The following is a 22794-nucleotide window of genomic DNA, read 5'->3' on the forward strand; positions in this document are numbered from 1 at the left end:
ATCCTCTTATGCTTTCTTATCTTGTAGAGGTGATTATCATTCTTCCATCTTCTCTTTCTAGTTTGTCTTTATGCACATTTTTATAACCCCAGAAACCAGAGGTTAAGTTGCTGAACAATTATCTGAAACCAATTGTCCACAGGGGAGAATATATATCTTACCTGATTTGTTAGACACCCAAATAATTGCTTCTGAAGACACATGGCTTCTATTTCCTACCACAATGGTTAATGGAATCTGCCACAGGTAGCTGCAAAATAGAAGAGTAGCTTTAAAAATACAAATTGGTGTTCATTTGAAAAACATGCATCTTCAGAGGGATTTTTATTAATGCTTTTTAGGGAAGCTACCAAAAACAACAATAAAAAAAGCACTCAGACATCAAAGTAGATTCTAATTCATTGTTTCTATCTCACCAAGAAGACTGTGCACTCAGAAGTTTTCTGTCAATGTAGAAGAGATCTCCTAATAATATACTTTGCCAAAAAAACCCAAAATGTTTGCATTAGGAGTTAAAAGTGGCTAAATACTACAGTATATATTGATTTGAATCTTAAAATAATTCATTTCTATTGTTTTAATATTAAACACTAGTGATTTTATGTATTCACATTTCACCAATTTCTCCTTATTTATTTTATAACTGTTCAGAGAGATATTTTATTATATTTCCATAAGGTTAATATGGCACACATAAGGTGATTCAGGCAAAGAGAATAAAACAAGACTGACAAGATCCCCCTAAAATCCATATAAACACAATGCACCCGACAGGGCACAATTGGCCAAGCACCACCGATACTTAATGTTCAAATGTGGGTCAGAGTTATAAAAGAGAAACATTTGATAAGGTTTGCCTTTTATAGTAATAAAAATCAAGGCCTATATGTTTACATAAAGTATCTATTTAATCTGAAAGGCTAACCAGTTAATGATAGATGATTTTACATTGCGTTCAAGCATTATATTTTATTTTCTTGAAATATAACCTGATTCCTTCAACTAATCATTGTGCTATTGCTAAACAGCTGGAAGTTCAAAGCTAAGAACTGTCCCACGGGAGGAAAGTGGGGCAATCAGCAACTGTACACGTTTACAGGGTCAGTAACCCTATGCAGGGTCATGACGAGTCAGAATGGACTTGCTGACGTGGGCCTGTCTTGTTGTTTTAGTTTGCTTTTATCATTGTGTCATTGGCAAGACTTCACAACAAGCGAGCAATGAGTATTAAAGTCATATATTTTGTTTGTGATATAAGAAGCTATACTGTGTCAGCTTCATAACTGGAGAGCGACTGAAGAACTGAGAACCAGGGGAGACGCCGAGTGACTGATCATAAAATGGGCGTCTTTCTGGAGATTTGGGAAGAGCAGTGCTGAATCGGTCCCTCGACACATAATTGTTTTACGTGTCACAGAGTTCATTTCTCACACTCACAATTAATACATGGGAATTCATCAAGAGTAATATGTCAGATGGAAAAGGGGAAAATTCATTATGTCATAACAACTGCTATCCCCAAAGTCAAAAGTCAAAAGGCCATCCTTGACATTCTGAATTTTAAATGATAAGCTGAACTTAATCAGAGAAACATTTCTGAGTGCCAACCATGTGAAGGTACCCTGTTACACTGTAATTGACTCCACATAATCCATCATGAAAGAACCAATTTATTGTTGCCTAACCTGGTTCTTTGGATAGAAGTTAGTGAACAAAACAATTTATGTTCCTTAAGAGAGGCCTCGACGCATGCAATGAAAAACATGTGATAAATATATGACAATGGACACACCGTGGGAACATCACAGCCAGATTATTTTATTATTTTTTAAACAGCATCCCTCACCAAAGATAATTAATCTATTTTGGTTAATTGGAAAAATAAGTTAAGAGGCAATAGTACCTGGATCTAATCTAAATGCTGGATCTAATTTTCAATTTAAAACACAAGTTTATTTTTTGTGTGTACTTGCAAACAATAGATATTGGAGACATTCAATTAATTACTCTCTGTAATTAGACCGAAAGGAACTGGGTGGAGTATAAGTAAAATGAAAGACCAAATCAATTTCTCTGTAAGACATAGACTAACTTTATGAACAAGACTTTATAGGTGTATATCTTCCACATTGAATTGACGATCTAAATTGTGAAGCCAAACAGATATTAATTAAAAAGCAAACAATATATATGACTAAAAACATCTAAAGACCCTCTAAATAAGTCTAAGACTCTAGTAGTATGTAATATTTTAAAAAGTGATTAGAAAAAATTAATGTGTGTAGTTAGATTATGTTCTTGTTGTTTCTGTTTAACTGATCATATGGATATCATATTTTAAGTAACAATAGAAAATTTTCAAAAAATATATCCCTTTCTTCAGTAGTTCTTAAGAACTCTGATTGTACTAACATGGAAAAGAATTGGTACGTTTTAAAAAGTGGAATGAGAAAAATCACACCCAGGAGTTGCTACTAACATTCACGAAGCATTGATGCACACAGGGAAACCCTCCGGAGACTGCTGCAGGCGGGGCCCATAAGGAAAGGGTGAGTGTGCGGACACACAGAATGCCCTGTTGCCCAAGACTCCCAGGAGGTGCCCCATGCTTCAGGTGGTATTAGTTAACAGTGAAATGTATTAAATTTATAATGAAATGAAGGAAAAACAAACTACGAAAATTCACAACTTCCTGTGTACCAAAGTCCTACCAAGGATTTTATGCACTTAAACACATTACTAAATATATGCAATTGTTAGAAATAGCAAAGATTCATTCTTCCTCTACTTAACAGCTAGGATGTACATTTATTACATATGGAAAAATAATTACATTACACATTAAAAATGTTCCAGGTAAGAGGTAATGATAATTGTCCCACAGAACAGTCATGGCAAAGCGAAAGTCATGATCAGTAAAGCTGGGTGCTTTGGGACCTACAGCTGGCCTGTAGAGTGGGGGGCCTTTGGCCACTTAACTGGGTTTGCTGATGCACAGAGCTGGAGCTAAGTGCTTTGGGCTGAACCTTACACAGGAGTGCCATGCTTGCTGGGTCTTTGTTATCACCTGGAAGAGAACTTGGTGACTTCTCCTGACAGGACAACCATGTCCTATGTATTTTTCACCTTGATTGTATGTAACCTGTAAACTTCCTTAAATAAAACCCTTTAATCTCAAATATTGTCTGTGAGTTCCCAGTTGCCCCTCCAATGAACGATCCAAGTCAGTAGCTGAAAAGTCGAGAGCCGTGGGAAACATTTATTTTAGCACGTCAGGAATGTCTCTTCTAGAGACCTCGGAAGGCTTGTACAAGGAGCACACAGACTTGATTTTCAAGCTTTAACTGAACATTAATATAAATTAAGCAATAATCTAAGTGGGGAATAGTAAATTCTCATCTAGAGATGGATTCTGTCCTACTAGGAAAATTATTTTAAATAATAGAATGTCATGTATATATTTTTTTTGCTCTGTTTGCCATTAAATGGATTCTGATGCATGGTCCTCCAACAGGTCGGGGTACAACTGCCTTAGGGTTGTGCCGGTCTGCTGTCTTAATGGGAGCACACTGCTCCCCCTTTCTGCCAGGGAGTGGCTGGCAGCTTCGACATGCCATCTTTGCTGGCGGCTGAGCACTTTAACACTACGCCACCAAGGGGATTTTAATTTTCCTCAACATTTTTATATACCAATTTCTCAGATTCAGAACCATCCAGGTGGTTTTATAATGCCAGCAGAAGCTAAGCGCTCTGTGCTAAAACTGCTTACTCATGCTGAGAGACTTTCCCCCGTGAAGAGCCAGGCTCCTGGCTGACACCTCTGATGCAGGTTATGGGCTGGCAGAGTATTTTTGTTCAATATTTGTTCTGTCATCTGGGTGTCCTTTCTGTTTTTCTGCATCGGGGAGGCCTGTGTCAGACTGTTCATTCTCAAAGGCATGGCCCCAATCTGGCTTCGCCACAGTCAAGTCGTTTTTGTGTACTTCGTGGTCCATGCCGAAGCGTGTTTCGCCTGGGGCCAGACGGTGGGTGATCAGGGCAGCCTTTGACAGCTGTGGGGACCCAGAGAAGGGGACGAAGCAGTGACAGGCAGATCCCGACAGGGTGAAGGGAGGAGTGTTATTCTGCGTGTTCGGGCAGTTTAATTGCAAAAGGCAACTCCTCATACCTGGTGAAGGCCTCTCTCTACTTGAGCCTTTAACTTCCATGTGCCCCCATCTTGACGAGAGTAGAACAAACTGCAAAGTCAGCAGTTTGAAGCCTCCAGCTCTTCCGCTGGAGAAAGAAGGGGGTCCTACTCCCAGCCCCAGCCACAGTCTCAGAAACTCCCAGGCTAGTTCAACCCTGTGTTTAGGGGGGCTAGGAGTCGCCATCAACCTGATGGCGCAGAATTGGGTTTTCATCTGTATGGCAGCAGACCTGCAAGTCTGTCCCCGGCAGCATGGCTGGGTGAGAACCCAGGGCCAATCTTTCCATTCTAACTGCTGTGGAGCCCAGCTCCTTCCTACACCTATAGTATCGTATCGTATACTATAGTATCGTATCGTATTGTATAGTATAGCTGCTGTACCAGTATTTATCTCAATACAACAGTGAAGACTTCATGTTTTCTTAAATGGAGTTCCAATATCAGCCACCAGAAAATGTTCATGAATCTCCCTAACACTTTTATTCACATCAAGCTAACTTGAAGATGCTATCCATTCATGTAAGTTTAAAATATTCCCCACCAATCCTACATAATAATGGATGATGAAGCCCAGCATCCTAATTTCCCAAGGTGATAGGACACAGCATGAGTAAACTAATATGAGCACTTCTATTTACTTATTACTTTTGATCTCTATACTTGCCCTCCCTTCACCCCTCCAATCCCTTACCAGGGCATTCTATATATAAATTTAAAAACTGCCTGATTTGAAGTGTACTTTCTTACATTGACTCAGTCTTTACTGAAACAAAGTAGTAAAAATAAACTAGAAAAATTGGATAGAATGTTTATATTCTGAATTTTAAGTAACTAAATGGGTTCCCCAATGTTAAATTTATAGCAAATCAAAATTCAGGTGTGTTTTCTATAGTTTTAAACACCACATTTGAGGGAAAGAGAATATATTTTCATATTGCCACTTCTACTTAAGATCACCTTAAGGTATTTATTTAGTTTTTGAGTTTTGTTAACTAGGATAATATTTATTATCTAAATACTTATGATTTGGTTTTCTAGATTGATCCTATTCAATTCACAACACACCTTAACTTTCTTAAAGATGATTAAAAAATATTATAACAAAAAGTAAAATATCATATCTCACATATAAAATGATTAGAATAATTTAAAATAGTCTTCAATGAAATACCATAAGTGTGCTCATCAATCAGGGGTTAAAATATGTAAGGTATCGGCAGTAAAAGGAATCAAAAATACCATATGGAAATAAAGAAATAAAAAGAGTCTTAACTTATATTTCAGAATTATGTTGTCAAAATTATCTTAAAATATTAAAATTAAAAGGTGAATGGCAAAAAGAAAAGTTCCTATATTCATGTTAAATTAAAAGAGAGTCAGTGGTACCTGCTGTTTCGATGTTCAAAGGTTTTGGTCTTAGCACTTATATCATAAATGAAGCGTTGCTGGGTAATGGTTACCCTCTTTTCGGCTGTTGCATTTCCCAAGATGGTGATAACAGGATAGCCCTTCTGGAGCGTCCACTGATCCATGACTTCTTGTATATTTACATATTTTCCATTCCTCTTCAAAGCCTTTAGAACCCAAATTGGATAAATGAGCTTTATAAGCATGAATTATACATATAATTATATTAAATCATTTTCACTTTTACCTTTAATATTTACCTAAATATGAAACATTTCAAGATCAGTGAAGCTAATATAATGTGTTACTAAAATTAATTTTCTCACCTTAAGTTAGGCTTCATGCATATATATATGGAAGTTTCATTAGCATTAATTTTTTTTACATAATGGAGAATAAAATACATTTTACTGGTAAAGTAAATACATGCAGCATCATTAAATATCCCCAGTGTGTCTAGTTGGTATATTTAAATATTTGTCATGCACACAAGAAAACATATTTCCTTAAAAACTTGCAGTATTTCTCACTTTAGCATGACTCACTTCCCAAATATATTAAAATTGTATTCCATAATTATTATCTTTTTAAAGTATGAAAGGCATCAATAACATTAAGTACATTTAAATCCCATTGTATTTTTATTACATTTTATATAGCTCATTACTATACATTTATAAATAATATGTGACAAAGGAAATAAAAGCTCAAAATGAAAACATACTGTCAGCGTCAATAAAAGTTACCAATGGTTTGGGTTCTTTTTCTTCCTATACTTTACCTCTGAGAAGGCATTCCAGAGATCATTTCTGGCTGCATTGCCATACTTATGAATGGTTAAATAATCCTACAAAGAAAATAAGATTTGAATTACAATTTAACTGCTAAGCAATTACCAGTTAATATAATCATTTCTCAAATCAAATAAACAATTCTATTTGCTGTGCTTATATTGATACAAAGAGAAATACTCATAAAGGTTTATAAGAATTAAATTTTAAACTATTCAAAAAAAACTTAAGCATAGCATATTTTCTAATTAAGTATCAAATAACTTTAATCTTTAAAAATTATTTTTGAGAGTTGAATCATTTATAGATTTGGGGGGGTCAAAAAACATCCCTTCATTTATCATGTCAACCTTGGCTTTTTGAATTAAATTACCTCCCCAGTGTAATATTTTGGGAAACCTTGCCCATCAGGATTTTAGACTGGAATCTAAAAAAATATTTCATGGGATAAGAACAACTCTGACAATAACAAATCTTTACTGCGGTGGATGTCTTTCGAGTTCAGATTCCATGGAAGAGTATAAAATGAAAGCAATGTGTGGTTTTGTGTGACCCTTATCAGAAGGCCTAACTAAGAAAGATTTGGTCAAGTGGGACTGGCTGATTTTTGTCTACGTAGCCAGTGTAAATGAGTCCCAATGGCCTTCTGTTAGTCAAACAGGTAAGAGGTATCACTTTGCCCAAAGAGGACTGTTGTCACAGGCTTTCTAGTGCGAAGGTGCCTATTATCACAGAGATAAACATTGCTTTTCATTGACTTGATGAAAAAGTATTATTAAAAAGAAATTTTATCCTGGTCTAATATTTTTTTAATTTAGGAATTCCCAACTATTAGTTAAACCTACACACTCTCTTTCTAATTTAAGCCTTCCTCCTCTCTGGGAGGCATGGATGCATCGCGGTGAATGCGTCCTCAGTTATGACGACTGGGCACTTAGTTTTCCGATGTCGAAGTGGGAGAAGGAGAAGAACATAGATGATGTTAAGCAAAGTGTCTCATTTGAGATCCTTTCAGCCCTAGAACTTGGAGGTAACAGGCAAATGCTTAATTTACATGCCAGTTCTGAAACTGGGAGAAAAATGCTGACTCCATTGAGAACTTTATGTAAAGTGGGATGCTTTGGAGATAATTAAAGTTGTAGAAGCAGATTTTCTGAAATACAAATTGTAGCACCTGTGACAGATTGAGCTTTTGTGGGCAACTCACATGTTCAGATGGCACCTCCCACTTAATCAGACGCCTGGAGAAGCAACATCCACACTGACTTAGCAATGACAGATTTCTCATCAAGATGCTCTGGACAACTTTACTGCGAATTTAGATCTCCAAAGAACTAATCTGAACCTGGAGTTTAGCTTTGGGTAGGAGAGCTATATGAAGCACTCTCTATTTGAACCCTGGGACTAGGATTTAAATCATTTTCTGATTAGGTGTTAAAATTATTAGAAATTTTGCTTTTAATTTGTTTGTGTGTGTATCTTGGGGGAATCTCTTGAATACACTGAAAAACAATGGACATTGAAACTTATAAATGTATGTGAAACATCTATTTAAATGAGAACTATTATTGTTGAGTTCTGTTTATGCAGAGGTATTGGGATAATAAAAGAGAGGCAGCAAAGGGACACCGACGGATCTGGAAAGGACCGATGCAGGAATACAGGTTTCCCCTTGGGGTGGATCAGAATATCTACAGTCAGTCTACCATGAGATCGGTTGGATCTTAGCTTGATTTTGATCATTAGCTCAATGTCTTTTTTACTCTCCCAATTCTGTATAAGGCTCCAATTTGTTTCTAACAAGCTGAAATGGCAATCAGTCAGGATTAAGAAGGGGGTCTTCATATGCCAGGCTGGATATTCAGGATAGAAATGGTATGTTTTTGTTGGAATCCCATCAGCTTCAATATTCATGGCATTGGAATTCTTCAGATTTCAACTGTCTTTCCTCCCCAAACACATATTCTTTAGTTATCCCAGCCTTTCTCTTATACAACAACGATATACATATGGAAATATATTCTTAGTCTTTGGAGAATTACAAAGAAAATGTGAGGATCATGCCTATTAAAAACCATATCATCTATTTATTCTTTTATTTCCATGAATTGTATAATGCACTTAGTATAGACCAGGAAGGTTTCGTGGGAATGGAGGAACAGTGATGGGCAAAAGGTCGTTGAGAAAAAAATGTAAATAACAAGATGCAATTTGAGTAGGTCCCTGTGACTGAAGCTGTGAAAGTCTTGGACCAAAAATTACAGAGCCAAAGCAATTCCAATGGTTGGGGCATGTTTACATCGAACGACTTTAAGTTCTATTCTAACCTACCAGTAAATGAATATGACAATGATTGGATAAGAAATTTATTAATAAATATAGACACATATATGAAAATCCAACATTAGATATGACATTACAATATAAATGTATAAAGTATAATGCTTTGACATCCACTGTAAGAACAGTGATGGGCTGTCTATACTAGATATTTCAGAAATGAAAGAAGTTGAAAATAATGAAGATGATTAGTTGGATATACTTATGAGACCTATCTAGCAATATAAACTGATTACAAGTTAAAAAGGGATTAACCGAAAGCATATTCTGATATATCTACCTATGGGAAAGCCAACATGCATAGTAGTTAAAAGTGAAGTGAACTACTTTAAAATGTAGTTGAAAGGAAGGTTCAATATTATATAACCCAAACCTCTCTGCCATCAAGTCAATGCTGACTCATAGTGACCCTCCGAGGGTTTCTGAACTGTAACTGTTTGCGGGAGTAGATAGCCCTGTCTTCCTCCCATGTACCTGCTGGTGGGTTTGAACTGCCAGTCATGTGGATCACAGTCCCACACGTAACTACTACACCACCAATAGTGATTGAGGTGATATTAGCTACAATAATCTTCTTAATAAGCTCAGGCTACTGAATAGGAAACTGAATTACGTAACCAACCAAAGGGTAGCATCACTAATAATTAAGGAATGTTTCACATAAAAAACTATAATGTCATTTGCCTCTCTTAACACTGAATTGCTTTATATTCCTTCACTTAATTCACATAACATTGGGATAGGTAATATAATCATTTAAGATATCAGGAAATTTGAAATCACAGACCCTGGTCCATATCCAAACCCCATACATATGTCTACAGCCCAATATCCACTAGATTCCCCAAAGATAATTAAGGGTCATATTCAAAGAAAGCTAAACTCACTCTCCTCCCCCAAACTGTCTCTTCTTGAGGGCTTTTCCCCAATGATGAATGTGAACCAAAGAGTCATCTTTCACGCCTTCCTGTCCTTCCCGTCACATTACTGCTCTGATATCCTGAATCTTCCTCTAAGGTGCCACGCTACACATTACAGCTTCTCACCTGGACACAGCGCCTGCCACTGCTTCTTCTCTCTTTCAACCCTACCACACACCACTGTGCTAGCCAGCCAATATGGTGTGCTCAGAAAACACTACACCTTGAGCTCCCTCATGGACTAGCCCCGCTGTACTTCCTCAAGCCTCTTAGCACTTGTTGCCCAGTCTCAGATTAGCTACTTTATTTGAAGATGCCTAATACAATATTTTCTCTATTTCCTAGTTCTCCACTCAAACTTTACCTTTCTCCTTTACTGTGCAAATTCACTTTAATAGTCAAGTCTCAATTTTAATGCATTTTCCCTGAGAATCTTTGCCCACTTCTGCCTCCTTTCTAATTCTGAGCCAAGTACCTTGTACCCTATCAGAAGACATATTACTCTGTGTTTCAATTGCCTGCTCATTAATTTAACTGCCCACATAATCTAAAAACTCCCTAAGTAAATCCCACCCAAACCATTGGCATCCAGCTGTTTCCACTGCATGGTCGTCCTGTAGGAGGGAGTCACACTTCCGGTAGCATTTCCTAGAATTTTGCTTCTTTTGTTTTACAGAGATCTGCCATGTTTGGTTAAAACTACTTTGCTTTTGGTTAGCACAGAACACTTCCCCACTGCAGGACTAGCGCCTCTCCCCATAAGGTCAAAAACAAAATGGTACTGGTATCCAATTGATTATGATGTATACCACAAAGTAGAATTGCCCCCTTTGGGTGTCTAAAGTTATAAATCTTTACAGGAGCAGAAATCATATAGAGCAGCTGGTACTTTTGAACTATTGACCTTGCACTTAGCAGTTCAATAAGTGATCTAATATACCACCAGGGCTCTATTGTGTAAGGTAAGGACCTGGTTGTTTTGGCTTATCACTGTTTAACCAAACTGTGTTCCCAATATAGTACGCAATAAATGCTCAATCTGCGTGTGTTTTCTGAGGTTCCTTAGTCAATATGCTTTTCTATTACTAATTTGCAATGAAGTAAAAGATTTATTACACTGATAAAAGCAAGAAAACCAAACCCAGTGCCACTGAGTTCATTCTGACTCATAGCAACTCTGTATAGGCTTTCCCAACCACATCTGGACAGGCATGCACAGGCTCATCTTTCTTCTGTGGCTGTTGGGTTTGAACAACTGACCTTGAGATTAGCAGCTCACACACCAACAGTGCTCCTTACTATTCACACCAGATTCGCTCAAATACTCAAACTCATTTTTCTCAGTGTTTATTTGTTATATATAATTTACATTAATACATATGCAGTTCCATATCAAAAGATTTTGAATGATTGAATATAATACCATTTTTGGTTTTCCACTTTTGGCTAACAAGTAGTACAGTTCATAACGTTTCATATATAAAAGCCAGTGGGACTAAGAAAGGCCAGAGGGAAAGTAAAATGTTGAGCTGAGGAAGTAAAGGCCTATTATCTTTCAAGGTTTACATGCAAATAGTTATGGAATGCTTACTTTCTTATTAATGAGTCTTTCCGTGTGTTAGGGCAGCAGATTAGCTGCATGAGTAGTCTATCCCTCAGGTTACAGAGGGACCATTCAATAAAAACCAAAGATGCATGACGTACTTTAGATGTGTTTAGCTGAAAGTAAAACGAAAATTTACCCTATGATGACTTTTCTTTATTTTTTTTCCCCAGGATGACTTTCAAAGTGATAAAAACGTGTCCCGTCCTCTAAGAAAAGGAAGATTACAGTAGAGGTGCAGCCCCTCCCTCCGGAGCACTTCACTGAGCCCCCTTAGTGGAATCTTTCCTCCAGTTTGGGCTCTTAGCAGCTGAGGCCCAAGCACAAGATTCAGATATCACAGTCGGCAGAGACAGAATTGTTCCTTCCATCAGATGTTAAAGACTCAAGAGACCTTTGCTTCAGATCCTGCAGCCAATACCTCAAATTTCTCCTTTATCAGAATTTTATGATGTCATGAATTATACATATTAGGATTATTTAGTATATAATTTAACCAACCTAGCTAAAACATGCTTCTGAGGCACTAAGCAGTACCATTTGGATCTTGCAAAAGGCAGAATCCAGTCCTTAGCAGGATATGGCTGCCTAGAGTAGGTGAAGGTGAGACGTTGAACAAAGTCAGAATTCAGTTCATGAGTAAAAGGGAAGACTCGCTCATGAGCACACCACGAACAATGCTTTCTACAGTGAGACCAGGCCCCATGTTGCACGCAGTGACTCTGCTATGAGGATGTCATCTACTTGCACGACTAGTTTGAGAAATGATAAATAAATTCAGGCATTGATTTTTTTTCCTGACTGTATGGCAGGAAGGTTGAAACAGGTTTAAAACATTATTTCTTTCTATCACGATAAAATGTGCCTTGAACAATTGATACCAAAATATGTCAGTGTTTGGCTTTCCGACATTTAAACAGCACTTTTCTATGGGGGCAATAATTCAATACGGACTTTTATAAGAGAGCAAGGAGAGGGACACAATACTACAGGCACACTTGCCACTCTCTCTGGTAAGAGAGGATGGGCGTGCCCCCTGTCCTCAGACAACCCCATGCTCCCTTCGAGGTCTGTGGATGCCCGTGGAGTAGAGCAAAGAAGGGAAGGAAGATCATTGAAATGTATGTCCTGTCTTGGTGACAGGAGCTGGGTGGGGGCCATGTCAGCAACTGGATCTGAGAGTTCTGTAGCTCGACTCTGGCTGCCTCTCTGTATTTCACAGAACCCTTTAGTTACTACTCTATTTCCAAAGCCCAGCTATTTAGACTTTCTTTTGACCCAATGCGCTACCTTTGAACCCTGCACTAAATTTGTTCTGGATAATACAGCTGGAATTTGCTTCTGTGGCTTGCAACTCCAAACCCTAACTGATAGAATACTAAAAGGTACCGTAAGCTGAACAAACAAAACAAAGATATGGCTAAATTTCCCTAATAACCCACCAGCTTTTGTGTGTGTTATAAAATGGACTCACTGTCAACGAGTGGATGACTCCTCACAGTAACCCAGTAGCACGGGGGACCTGCCCCTGTGAGTCTCTGAGACTGTAACTCTGTGAGTCACAGCCAACACAGAACCCCTCCACCACCAGGGCTCCGCATAATAAGTATCGGGGAAAGTTTTCAAAAGAGGCAGACCAGAAGGTTAAAGTCCACACACACAAACCTGTACACACACAGAAACTGAAAGGGATGCAGCCTGTGCAGAAGCTCTTCGACGGAGGTGCACATAAAGCGACAGCGACGACAGTGCATAATTATAATAAGCTACTTTCTTGTCTTTACAAAAGCTTCCACAGCCGGGGTCCATAAGCAGAGGAAGGACCACGAGCTCCGGACTCCAATCTGTGCCAGTGTGTGCACTGTGAGAGTGTGGTAACCTGAAGGGGTCCATGAACACCACCACCACAGATTACAAACTGCCAGGTCACAGCAATGTCACCGAGAGTGGGATAAAATCTATTGGAATGCTGGCCTGTGCCAGCATTCAGAGGATGTCTCTACAATCCCTGACCTTGAACGAAAGCAGCAAGGAGACTCACACAGTGACAGATGACAAAGTAAAATACCACAAAGCTGGAGTATAGACCAGATGCTATTTTAGGTAATATGAGAAGACTAGTTAGAGATTATGAGATTATGTAAAATGAGCATCAAAGCAGTGACAAAGCATAAAACAAAATAAAAGCAGTAAAGTTCACATGTTCATTATCAGAGAGAAGAACAGAGGAGGAAACAGAGGCACAGGTATTAATTGTCCATATTTACCATTCAACTGTTGTCAAGCTTCCCAGAAGAACATTTGATCTCTTGGAACCCTTACTCACTTGTCAAGATCTGGAGGTTTCCAGCCACCATAAAACAGCAAGGTGCCATTTAAGAACAAAGCTATTTAAATATGCAGAACAATCGCTGAAAAGAAGTTTATTGTTGATATGTCATTCTGATTCTGTGGGTTTTTTTTTAATGTGTGTTTATGCCAAAAGTTATCTCCCTAAGTAGTTTGATTGGCTATAGGAGGATCCAGATATTTCTCCAGGAGCAAAATGCAATTTTGCACGTTTAAAAATTTCATCATTCTACTTAATGAGTATTTTAAAACTCATACTTTCATGATAAGCTACTCAGTATGGCAGACGATTTTCACTCAAAATAAACTGTAAGTCCATGAAGATTTTTAGTTGTCTATTCATTTGATTTTTAATTAAAGACAGCGAAACATTCTTATACCAGGTTTGTTTTTATATGTATTTTATGTATTAATTATAGATCACACTCCAACATGCAGGCACACCAGCAGAAAGGCAGTTATTTCTATTTTGGGATGTGTACTGTGTTCCAGAACAACCTGACAGGGTCCTACACCTGTAAGTGAAATAGTGTGAAAGTAATAGTCTGTTGGGGTGCTCTGGAGTACTAAAATAGCCCTACTTCTCACTTTCACTGCGAGAGTGAAATATTACTCAGACATAAAGTGTATCTATTGGTAAAACTGAAGTTTGGGAACTGCCTTTGCTGAATGCCCTGGTAAAGGACTTAGACCACTACAAGCTTACCAAACAGACATATTTGGTCTTGGCTGGCAAAATGCACTATTTCCTAGGAAACAAGAGGGCACTGACGTTAAGTCACGTCTATGACCATCACCGCCCCCACCCTACTCTTGCTCAGCACCCAGTGCAGGAGACTACAGGAAACGAAAATGCATTTTAATTGAGAGATATTGGATGTGCACAGCAAGGAAATCCTTGGTAAGATAAATATATATGGTGGCACAAATATAACAATTGTGAGTTTATCTCAGGACTAAGCAGTGTGGTGTTTGTTTGTTTGTCAGTTTCACAAAGACTCACTACGAGTCAAATTCAACTCAATGACAACACACTCAGAAGAACTGGGTAAGGAATTTGGCTCTTACCAGTCATCTGATAATATTAATGTATACCTTACAAGCATGTGCTCAGAAAACAGTATAAATCTTTAGAAAAATATACATGATGCAAAAAAGATCAGGATACATTAGAAACTTTATGAGCAAGCTCAAAAAAATACTATCTGGGTTGAACCTCTCTCTGTTCAACTTTACTTCCAAGAGAAGTCAAAATGTTCCAGAGGGCCAATGAAAGGAAATTATACGAATTAACCTAAAGGAGAAAAATGCTTGGATAAAAAAAAATCACATCAATGTCAATGAGGGGAAGGGCAGAGTTGAGACCCAAAGCCCATCTGTAGACAATTGGACTTCCCCTCACAGAAGGGTCACGAGGAAGAGATGAGCCAGTCAGTGTGCACATACTTTTTCTCTAGTTCTTTAATGCTTCCTCCGTGACCCCCACTCCCCACTATTATGACCCCAATTCTACCTTACAAATCTGGCTAGACCAGAGCATGTACACTGGTACAGATAGGAGCTTGCAACACAGGGAAATCAGGACAGCTAACCCCCTCAGGACCAATAATGAGAGTAGTGATACCAGGAAGGCAAGGGGAAGGTGGGGAAGAAAGGGGGAACCGATCACAATGGTCAACATATAACCCTCTCCCAGGGGGACAGACAACAAACAGAAAAGCAGGTGAAAGGAGATTGGTGTAAGACCTGAAAAAAAATGACAAATTATCAAAGGTTCATGAGGTAGGGCGCGTGGGAGAGGGAGGGAGGAAAATGAGCTGTTACCAAGGGCTCAAGTAGAAAGATAATGTTTTGAAAATGATGAAGGTAACTTATGTACTAATGTGCTTGACACAATGGATGCATGTGTGGATTGTGATAAGAGTTGTAAGAGCCCCCAGTAAAACTATTAAAATAACAACAAATTAAACACAAAAAGCACGGAGGAAAAAGTTGAAGTCGAAACTTTATACCTGAAAAAAACTAATTCCCCTCTGAGTTTAAGAGATTTCCTGAAGTTGTAAGGCCTAGCACATGTAGTTATGCAGCCATTTACTGAGATGCCAGGTTTGCTAGCAGCTAGCCCAGAAAATGGGCATACGACATTCATTCTCGCCATACCTCTATGTACAGACATTGACCTCAAGAGGAGAGGTTTGGAAAGACGTACAGGTAACACTTAAAAATACGCACTATCTCCACTTCTCTCCAATACCTACACATTCCATGACATCAGGACCTACGACTGCCTAGCAATGTAATCGAGACCAGAAGGTTCCGCCCCACATGTTCTAGATTGGTAAGGTTTCCTTGAACATTTTTACATTTATGGGCTTAAGGACACTTCTATAAGGACATTAAATTTATTATATTCTCAGAGGCAATTTCTTTTCTTCAGTGCTAAAATCATACACACTATACTAGTTTATTATTTGTGTTCGTATTGTTAATGTGTGTGAGATACTTTCTGTCTTCTTTTTCCTTAGATTTCATAGTTCATCTTAATCAATTCTTGGCAAATAGCCACCTCAACTTTTCAGTTCTGTTCTTCAATTATACTAGCTTGGCAAAAAAACAATTCCAGATGAATTCAAGTATTTTTCTTCTCTAAACCCGCACTCGTGCAGCTGAACGTCACTGGAGAAAATCCTGTAATTAAGCAGATTCAGTCTATGATACGTTCATAATCACCCAGCTCAAAGAGGCAATCAGTAGTTAGTAGGTGTGCCTCTTTATTCTCAGACCTACATGCTCACATTTCACCTCTCATCCTCAGCTTTCCACTACAGACCCTTGCTCAAACAACACTGAAAAAAAGCACAATTAGAAAGGAGCTCCCTCATCTCCCCACTACCAGATTTTCAAGTTTATTGAAAGCATCTTTCTACTATAAAAATTAGTCCCTTCACCACCGCAAGGACCGAGATGCCAGTTTTCTCTTCTTGAGCACTACCAAATTCCTTTTCTTGTTAGTACAACGGGCTCCCATATTGAAGTAGTCAATAAAACAAAAGCTTTCTGTGAGTCCTTATATCCTTTATAGCAAATTACTTCACTTTTCTAATATCCTTCTTTTGCAATTTTTAAAAAGTATGCGCTTATACCCATTCCACTCAACCTAATAAAATTGCAGTCTTCCAAAAGAATACGTTTCCATTTTTCCCCTACTCCACATGTATCTTACATTTAACCTTGCTGCTCGCTTTCTTGTTGTTGAAACGTGTTTCTCTCCAGGCACTGGCGACACTGCACACTTGGTACTCTGCCTGCCTTGGTAGCTGCTCCATTTGGATCTGAGGTGGCCCTCCCTCTTCTCGGAACCCCCAACCGGTACAGTCCTTCCCGGTTGGTCCCAGGCCCTCAGACAGGAAACCGCAGAGGCGTCCTTGACTCTGTTCTCTCCCTCTGCTCCCACACCTCACTCTTCGTCCAATGTACGCCAAGTCCCCGCTAATTGTACCTTCAAAATACATTTTGAATATGTCCCTGCCTCTGCATACCTAATTATGCCATATCCAACCTTTCATCCTCTTTTACCAGATACTTAAATTCCCTTCTAATTTTATTAGCCAGTTACCGTAATGGTAGGCTGATTCTTTCAAGGCCACTGCAATATTTGCAGAAAGATAGAGAACATCCCAGTTTAAAACCCTTTAAGAACACCCCACTATACTTAGGATAAAATCCAATTTTCTCCGCAAAGTCTATTTGGATACCCCATGACGGGCTCCTACCCGTACCTCTCCGACCTTGTCTTTTGTCCTTCCAACTTTTCTCAAGCACCTTAGCTTGCTTCCTTTGACATGCTCAATTTTTCTTACCTTTTGCACAAGCTCTTTCCTCTTCCTGATGATCTCCCCTCAGCCCTTTTATATCCCTCAGAACTTTGTGTATCATCCATTTTCTGAAGAAAGATCTTCTAAGTACCCGATAAAGTTACCTCCTCTCACTCCCTCGTAGCATTTAACACAGTTAGCACCATATATTTGTCTTTGAATCCTTTATCATATTTTATGATTCATGGAAATGTATACTATACCTGCTCTATACAGCATGCACTAAATACTCACTACTTACCGTAAGTACATAACAAGAATGTATAGAATAAATGATATTTAATGGGTCATAAATATGGGCTGTAGAAATAACTAAGTATAGCTTTTAGTATAGGAAGAAAAACTATAATTTTGTTCTGTTAGCACAAAGTATTAACAGGCAATTTTTATATTTAAATGGTTAGTGTTCTTAAATGTTTTTAAAAATCACAGGTGGAGGCCTTGAGCCAACAAACAGATGGTGGCTATTGGAGATTGCTTACAAATGGAATCATATTGAGGAAAGCAAGTGATGCCACCATTTTTTGTCTTTAAAATATTTATTATGATTTACATGAAAGTTTCCAGAGCAAATTCATTTCTAATCCAGCAATGCATGCATGGGGAGTTCCCTGGCCCGGGGTTACAATTCTCACAAGGTGTCAGCACTTCCCACATTCCTGCCTTGGTTTTCCTGTTTTCATTAGCCATGGTTTGCCCCCTTTCTGTTAGTTTACTGGAAACAATTCTGCTTGATTTTGCTTTTAGATAAATACTATCTGTTCAGGTGTATATACTTGATTTTTCTGAGGGGCATGTTAGTTTCACCCATGTGTTATTGTTCACACACCAGCTGAAAGGTGGTCTCAGGCTTGGCTTCAGGTCTGAGTTAAAAGAATGTCTGAAGGCCATAGCTTGCAGGACCCACACTCTCTTTGTTCAGCCAAGGTGAAGTTGTGTCTTTCTCAAGACAGACTTAGAAGGTAGAGGAGAGCTAAAGCACGATTACCATTGACCGAAAAGAGGTCTTTCAACACATTCGATCTTACTGTAAGTTTTCAAACACGTGACCAGGAGCAGTATTTACAGATTTCTTTTAAGTCACCAACTTACAAAATGTCATCTTTCATATGATTTTAGATATTTGATATCCCAGGGGAGAAGGATATTTTCAATATAAATGTTAATGTTCAGTATCTGTAGTGCATATGCATTTGTACAAAGTTTTGAAAAGGAGAGTAAAGGCTGCAATTTTAAGTGTATAAAACACAAGGCTAAAATCTTCATAAAAGTATAAATAAAATGAATGTGTTGTTTCTATTAGGTGCCATCAAATCAGTGCCAACCAATAGCGACCCGATTCACATACAATGAAACACTGCCCTGTCCTGGACCGTGCTCACCATTTCGCCTTGGTTTGTACCCAATGTTGCAGCCACTGAGTCAGTGCATCTCCTTGAGGACCTTCCTCTTTCCACCGGCCCTCTACTTTACCAAACATGATGTCAGTTTGTTTGTAAAAAGTATGTAAGGATCTAGGATGAACGCTTGAAGTCCTCATCTCTAAGGAGTACTTTGGGCGTACTTCTTGCAAAACAGACTTCTTAGTCCTTTTGGGAGCCTGTGGAACTTTCAAAAATGTTCTCACCATAATTCAGATGCATCAATTCTTTTTTGGTCTTACTTAAGCAATGTCCAAATTAAAAAAAGGAGAGAAAAGGGTGCATCTTTAATAGTAAAGGCTTTTTGGTTGATTACAAATAATTGTATCCTTACACAGAAACGCATTGCTACTGTATGGATTCCAATACCTAGCGACCGTCGGTGGGCACTGACGCCCTGTCCCGGTCAGTCTCATGGCTGCACTCCCTACAGGGGCAGACGGCCTTTCTTTCTCCTGAGAAGAAACTACGAGGTTTGAACTTTGGACTCTTCAGTTAGCACCGAAATGCTTAAGGCATGGCTCCATCCATATAGCTGCAGAGGTCACAGGAAAGCTTGCAGTTCAGAAGCACATGGTAAGGATTCCGTGTGTAAGCCTTCCAATAAACAAATTCAGTGACAAAAAGTAATCCCTTTTTATTTAGAGATATAAATAGCCATGGCTATTTAAGTTTTAAAAGTATTTGTTACACATGAAACTATTTTCACATCAAGCAATCTTTCAATAAAAATCAAATGTTTTTCTCTTTTACATGTTCATTAATCTTGCCTTTGTAATTTAACTTGTTAATAAATGCTAATTTGGTAAAGTCCAAATGGCTAGAACCAGTTGTGATGAATCGGTTTTGTAAGACTATCATAAGTATCATCACAAACAATGATTACCAAGCGGTAACTCTTTTCCCTATCACATATATAAAACTGTGCCGTATTTTAAATGAAACAGAGAGACATTTGAGCAGAAACTGTCCATGGCCATTCATTTTAGATTAAGTGTGACTGAGTCACCATCTGGACGGAAACACAAACCATCTCCACAGAAAGGACCTTAACTTTGACACACTGTGTCTGCTCTTCTATTACTATCTGAGTTTTCATTTTCGTGAAAACCCACATGCAGGGAGCAGTCTTTCACAACTGTAAGCCTGCAGGTCTCAAACAAAAGTCCTGCATACACATGCTAACAGACAGCAGCATCTCCCTGGAACACAAGTTACTGAGCATGCTTTGCTGCTAATACTCCCTGTAGCATCGTGCCTGTCATTACTTCAGGCCATCAGAATTTTATGAGCACAAACCAATAATAATGATATTTCCTTTTTGCTTTTTATCCACACCTCATTGCCTTACATTGATTTGCATAAGCAATTTTCACCTTGATAATTGGACCCAAACACTGTGTTGTAGGTTACCTTATGGAAAAGAGCAGTTAAATACTAATCAAGAGAAATCTTTCTCTATTCAACCATATTTTAGATGATATTAAATTACTCTCTCTGGTTCAGCAGGAAGGTGACCCACTTTCTGACATAGATTTTAGGGCTTGGGTTTATATCAAGCTTAACAATGATCTTTCTTCACAATTTTAATTCCCTCATGTGGACTCATAACAACATGAAGAATGGTACAACCAGGCCCAAATCATTAAAACATTATTGTTTTGTTTGAAAGGAAAAAGCAATAGTATTACATACTAATTATTTTTGTAATAGCTACTGGGCCAATCAATGTTATCTAAGGATCCTATAATTATAGCTTTACTATTTTATTACTGGGCGAAAAACAAGAGAAAATGTAATTAGGGAGATTAAAACAAATATAAATGAAGTTAAAAGCACTTGTGTAATTTTAAAAGTCCAAAGAATCAGCATCTGAATTGGTTACTTTAAAAGTAATCCTGCGAGTTCTTCTAGAACTAGGATCTGAACTAAACGGACTCAAATTAGGAAGAAAGAATGGCACAAAGGCAGTAGATCCCAGTTCGTTTGTCCTGCTTTGTTGATCGTCCCCCATCCCACCCCCACGTTAACCTCATACACTGCTTCCTCTGCGTAACGATGAAGGCGTGTGCATGGAAACCGCACAGACTCTGGCAAATTAGAGATGTAACTATTACCAAAGGATGTTGTTTGATAATATCTGTAATGGATTTGAAGGTTTGAGTTGCAAGAGACATTGCAGAGGGACATGTCCAATCACCAAGAATTTATAGAGAGACGAAAGAGGAGCACACTTACATTACATTTATAGTTCCAGTTACCCCGGGGAAAGAAAGGAAAACAGCACTGAGCACGGAAACTTGTCCACGCGCGGAAAGGGTAGTAATGAGGTTACGGCACGAGTTTGGGGTGTTGTGATCGGTAGAGAACGAATACAGACCTCCCAAAGTGATGCTTCGAGTTTCTCTTCACAGACTGGTCTAGGAAGCTGTTTGATATATGCATAACACAGTCAAAAATGAGGCCTCAAAGGTAGCATTATATGATGCATAACTTGTTCCCGACGTGCAAGGAGACTTTCTAGTTATTGCTAATTCTTTACTGCGTTTTCACTAACTCTATTTAAGTCTCCATTGGGAACACAGCCTGCAGTAATTTTTTTTAACAACAATTCTCACTGGACAGACACTTACAGTGAGGAAGACATACAGGTTGGGACGCCATACTGGCTCACTTTCCAGATGGGCTTTTTGTCCTGTGCATATTTGATTTTAAATTAAATGTAATTTAGAAAAACTGCTGCTTAATTTCTTCTCCATATATTTATCATATCCTAGTAGGAGGGGGGTGAAGGGAGTAGACTGAAGAGCCAACAGTTTCGATCACGTAAACCAGAAGTTTAAAATATTAAGTTAATTAAAAACAGAAAACTTTTATAATAGTCAATTCCCCTGTCTTTTTTCGTCAGCGCTTATTTTAGAAGTGTCATAATTAGATAGTTGGAAATTTCAGACATATCATACCAGTACTGATTCACCCTGACACCACCAAGCCAGTCCAGTCCCTCCCAGAGGGGCCTGGAGATTACAAACCCGGTGGAAACGGGAACATGTTTCTGCAGTAAGTAATACAATGATTAGGGAAGGAACAAAAATAATGGAGCTATCACTAAAGTAACAAAAGAAAATAAAAAAGCTCTGTATCGTAATACAAAAAGCTACATATATAGTACAAATAATAATAAAATCACTAAAGTAAAACAACAACAAAATGGATCGATTACGTTTGTTCAATTGTCTGTCGTCAGCTCACCTGTCCCCTTGCTACCTTCTATACCCTGTTGAGCACTGTGCAGGCTGGAGGCCTGGGTGCCACATTTCTCAGAATCCCTTGCTAATTGGCTCCAAGGCAAATGTCTGTCAGGTGAGAAGCAGGCACAAGCTATCGGGAAGGCACTAAGAAAGAAACACTTCCCTTAGTCAAGTGCAGAAGAAGGTACTGCTGGTGGCTTCCAGGTGTACGGCTGGCAACTAAGCAAATGAGTGTCATTTTATAGTGTTTCCTGAATGTTTTGATTTTATGAAGTCTTCCCCATTTTTACTCTTTTATCCCTCCCAACTGTTTTATAAAACCCATATTCTCTATGCTAAATCCCTTTGTGCTTGAAATATTAGAATGATATTGCTATGCTTTGCTACTGCATTATATACCAGCTATGGTTTCCTGAAGCAAACCTTCAAAGATGGGTACTTAAGAAGGTGTCCTGTCAGGTTAAAAAGGAATATCATTGAGATAGAATATCCAGTAAAATTCACCAAGCACTGTTTAGTTTTTCGAAAACATAATTTAAGACAGATAAAGTCTTAACTATGAAAATGTAAATTATCCATAGCAAATCATGAAATGATTTTAGGTAACTAAAATCAAACAAATATGTATGTCAAATATTGACAAAAAGA

At 38.3% G+C, this 22794-nt stretch overlaps 1 protein-coding gene across 3 annotated transcripts in view; it reads right to left on the reverse strand.

The window, feature by feature from the left end:
- Positions 1–22794, reverse strand: part of LOC142436063 (thyrotropin-releasing hormone-degrading ectoenzyme-like) — a 342102-nt gene that overhangs the window by 220243 nt on the left and 99065 nt on the right. For all 3 annotated transcript variants that reach the window (XM_075539994.1, XM_075539992.1, XM_075539993.1), the window contains exons 5-7: positions 6378–6443; positions 5576–5763; positions 162–250 (exon numbers count right to left, since the gene is read on the reverse strand). In XM_075539994.1, coding sequence (XP_075396109.1) covers positions 162–250; positions 5576–5763; positions 6378–6443 — 343 coding nt within the window. The remainder of the gene's footprint in view (positions 1–161; positions 251–5575; positions 5764–6377; positions 6444–22794) is intronic.

This window comes from Tenrec ecaudatus, unplaced genomic scaffold, assembly GCF_050624435.1.
Source record: "Tenrec ecaudatus isolate mTenEca1 unplaced genomic scaffold, mTenEca1.hap1 Scaffold_131, whole genome shotgun sequence".
In the NCBI taxonomy this organism is placed as follows: domain Eukaryota; kingdom Metazoa; phylum Chordata; class Mammalia; order Afrosoricida; family Tenrecidae; genus Tenrec; species Tenrec ecaudatus.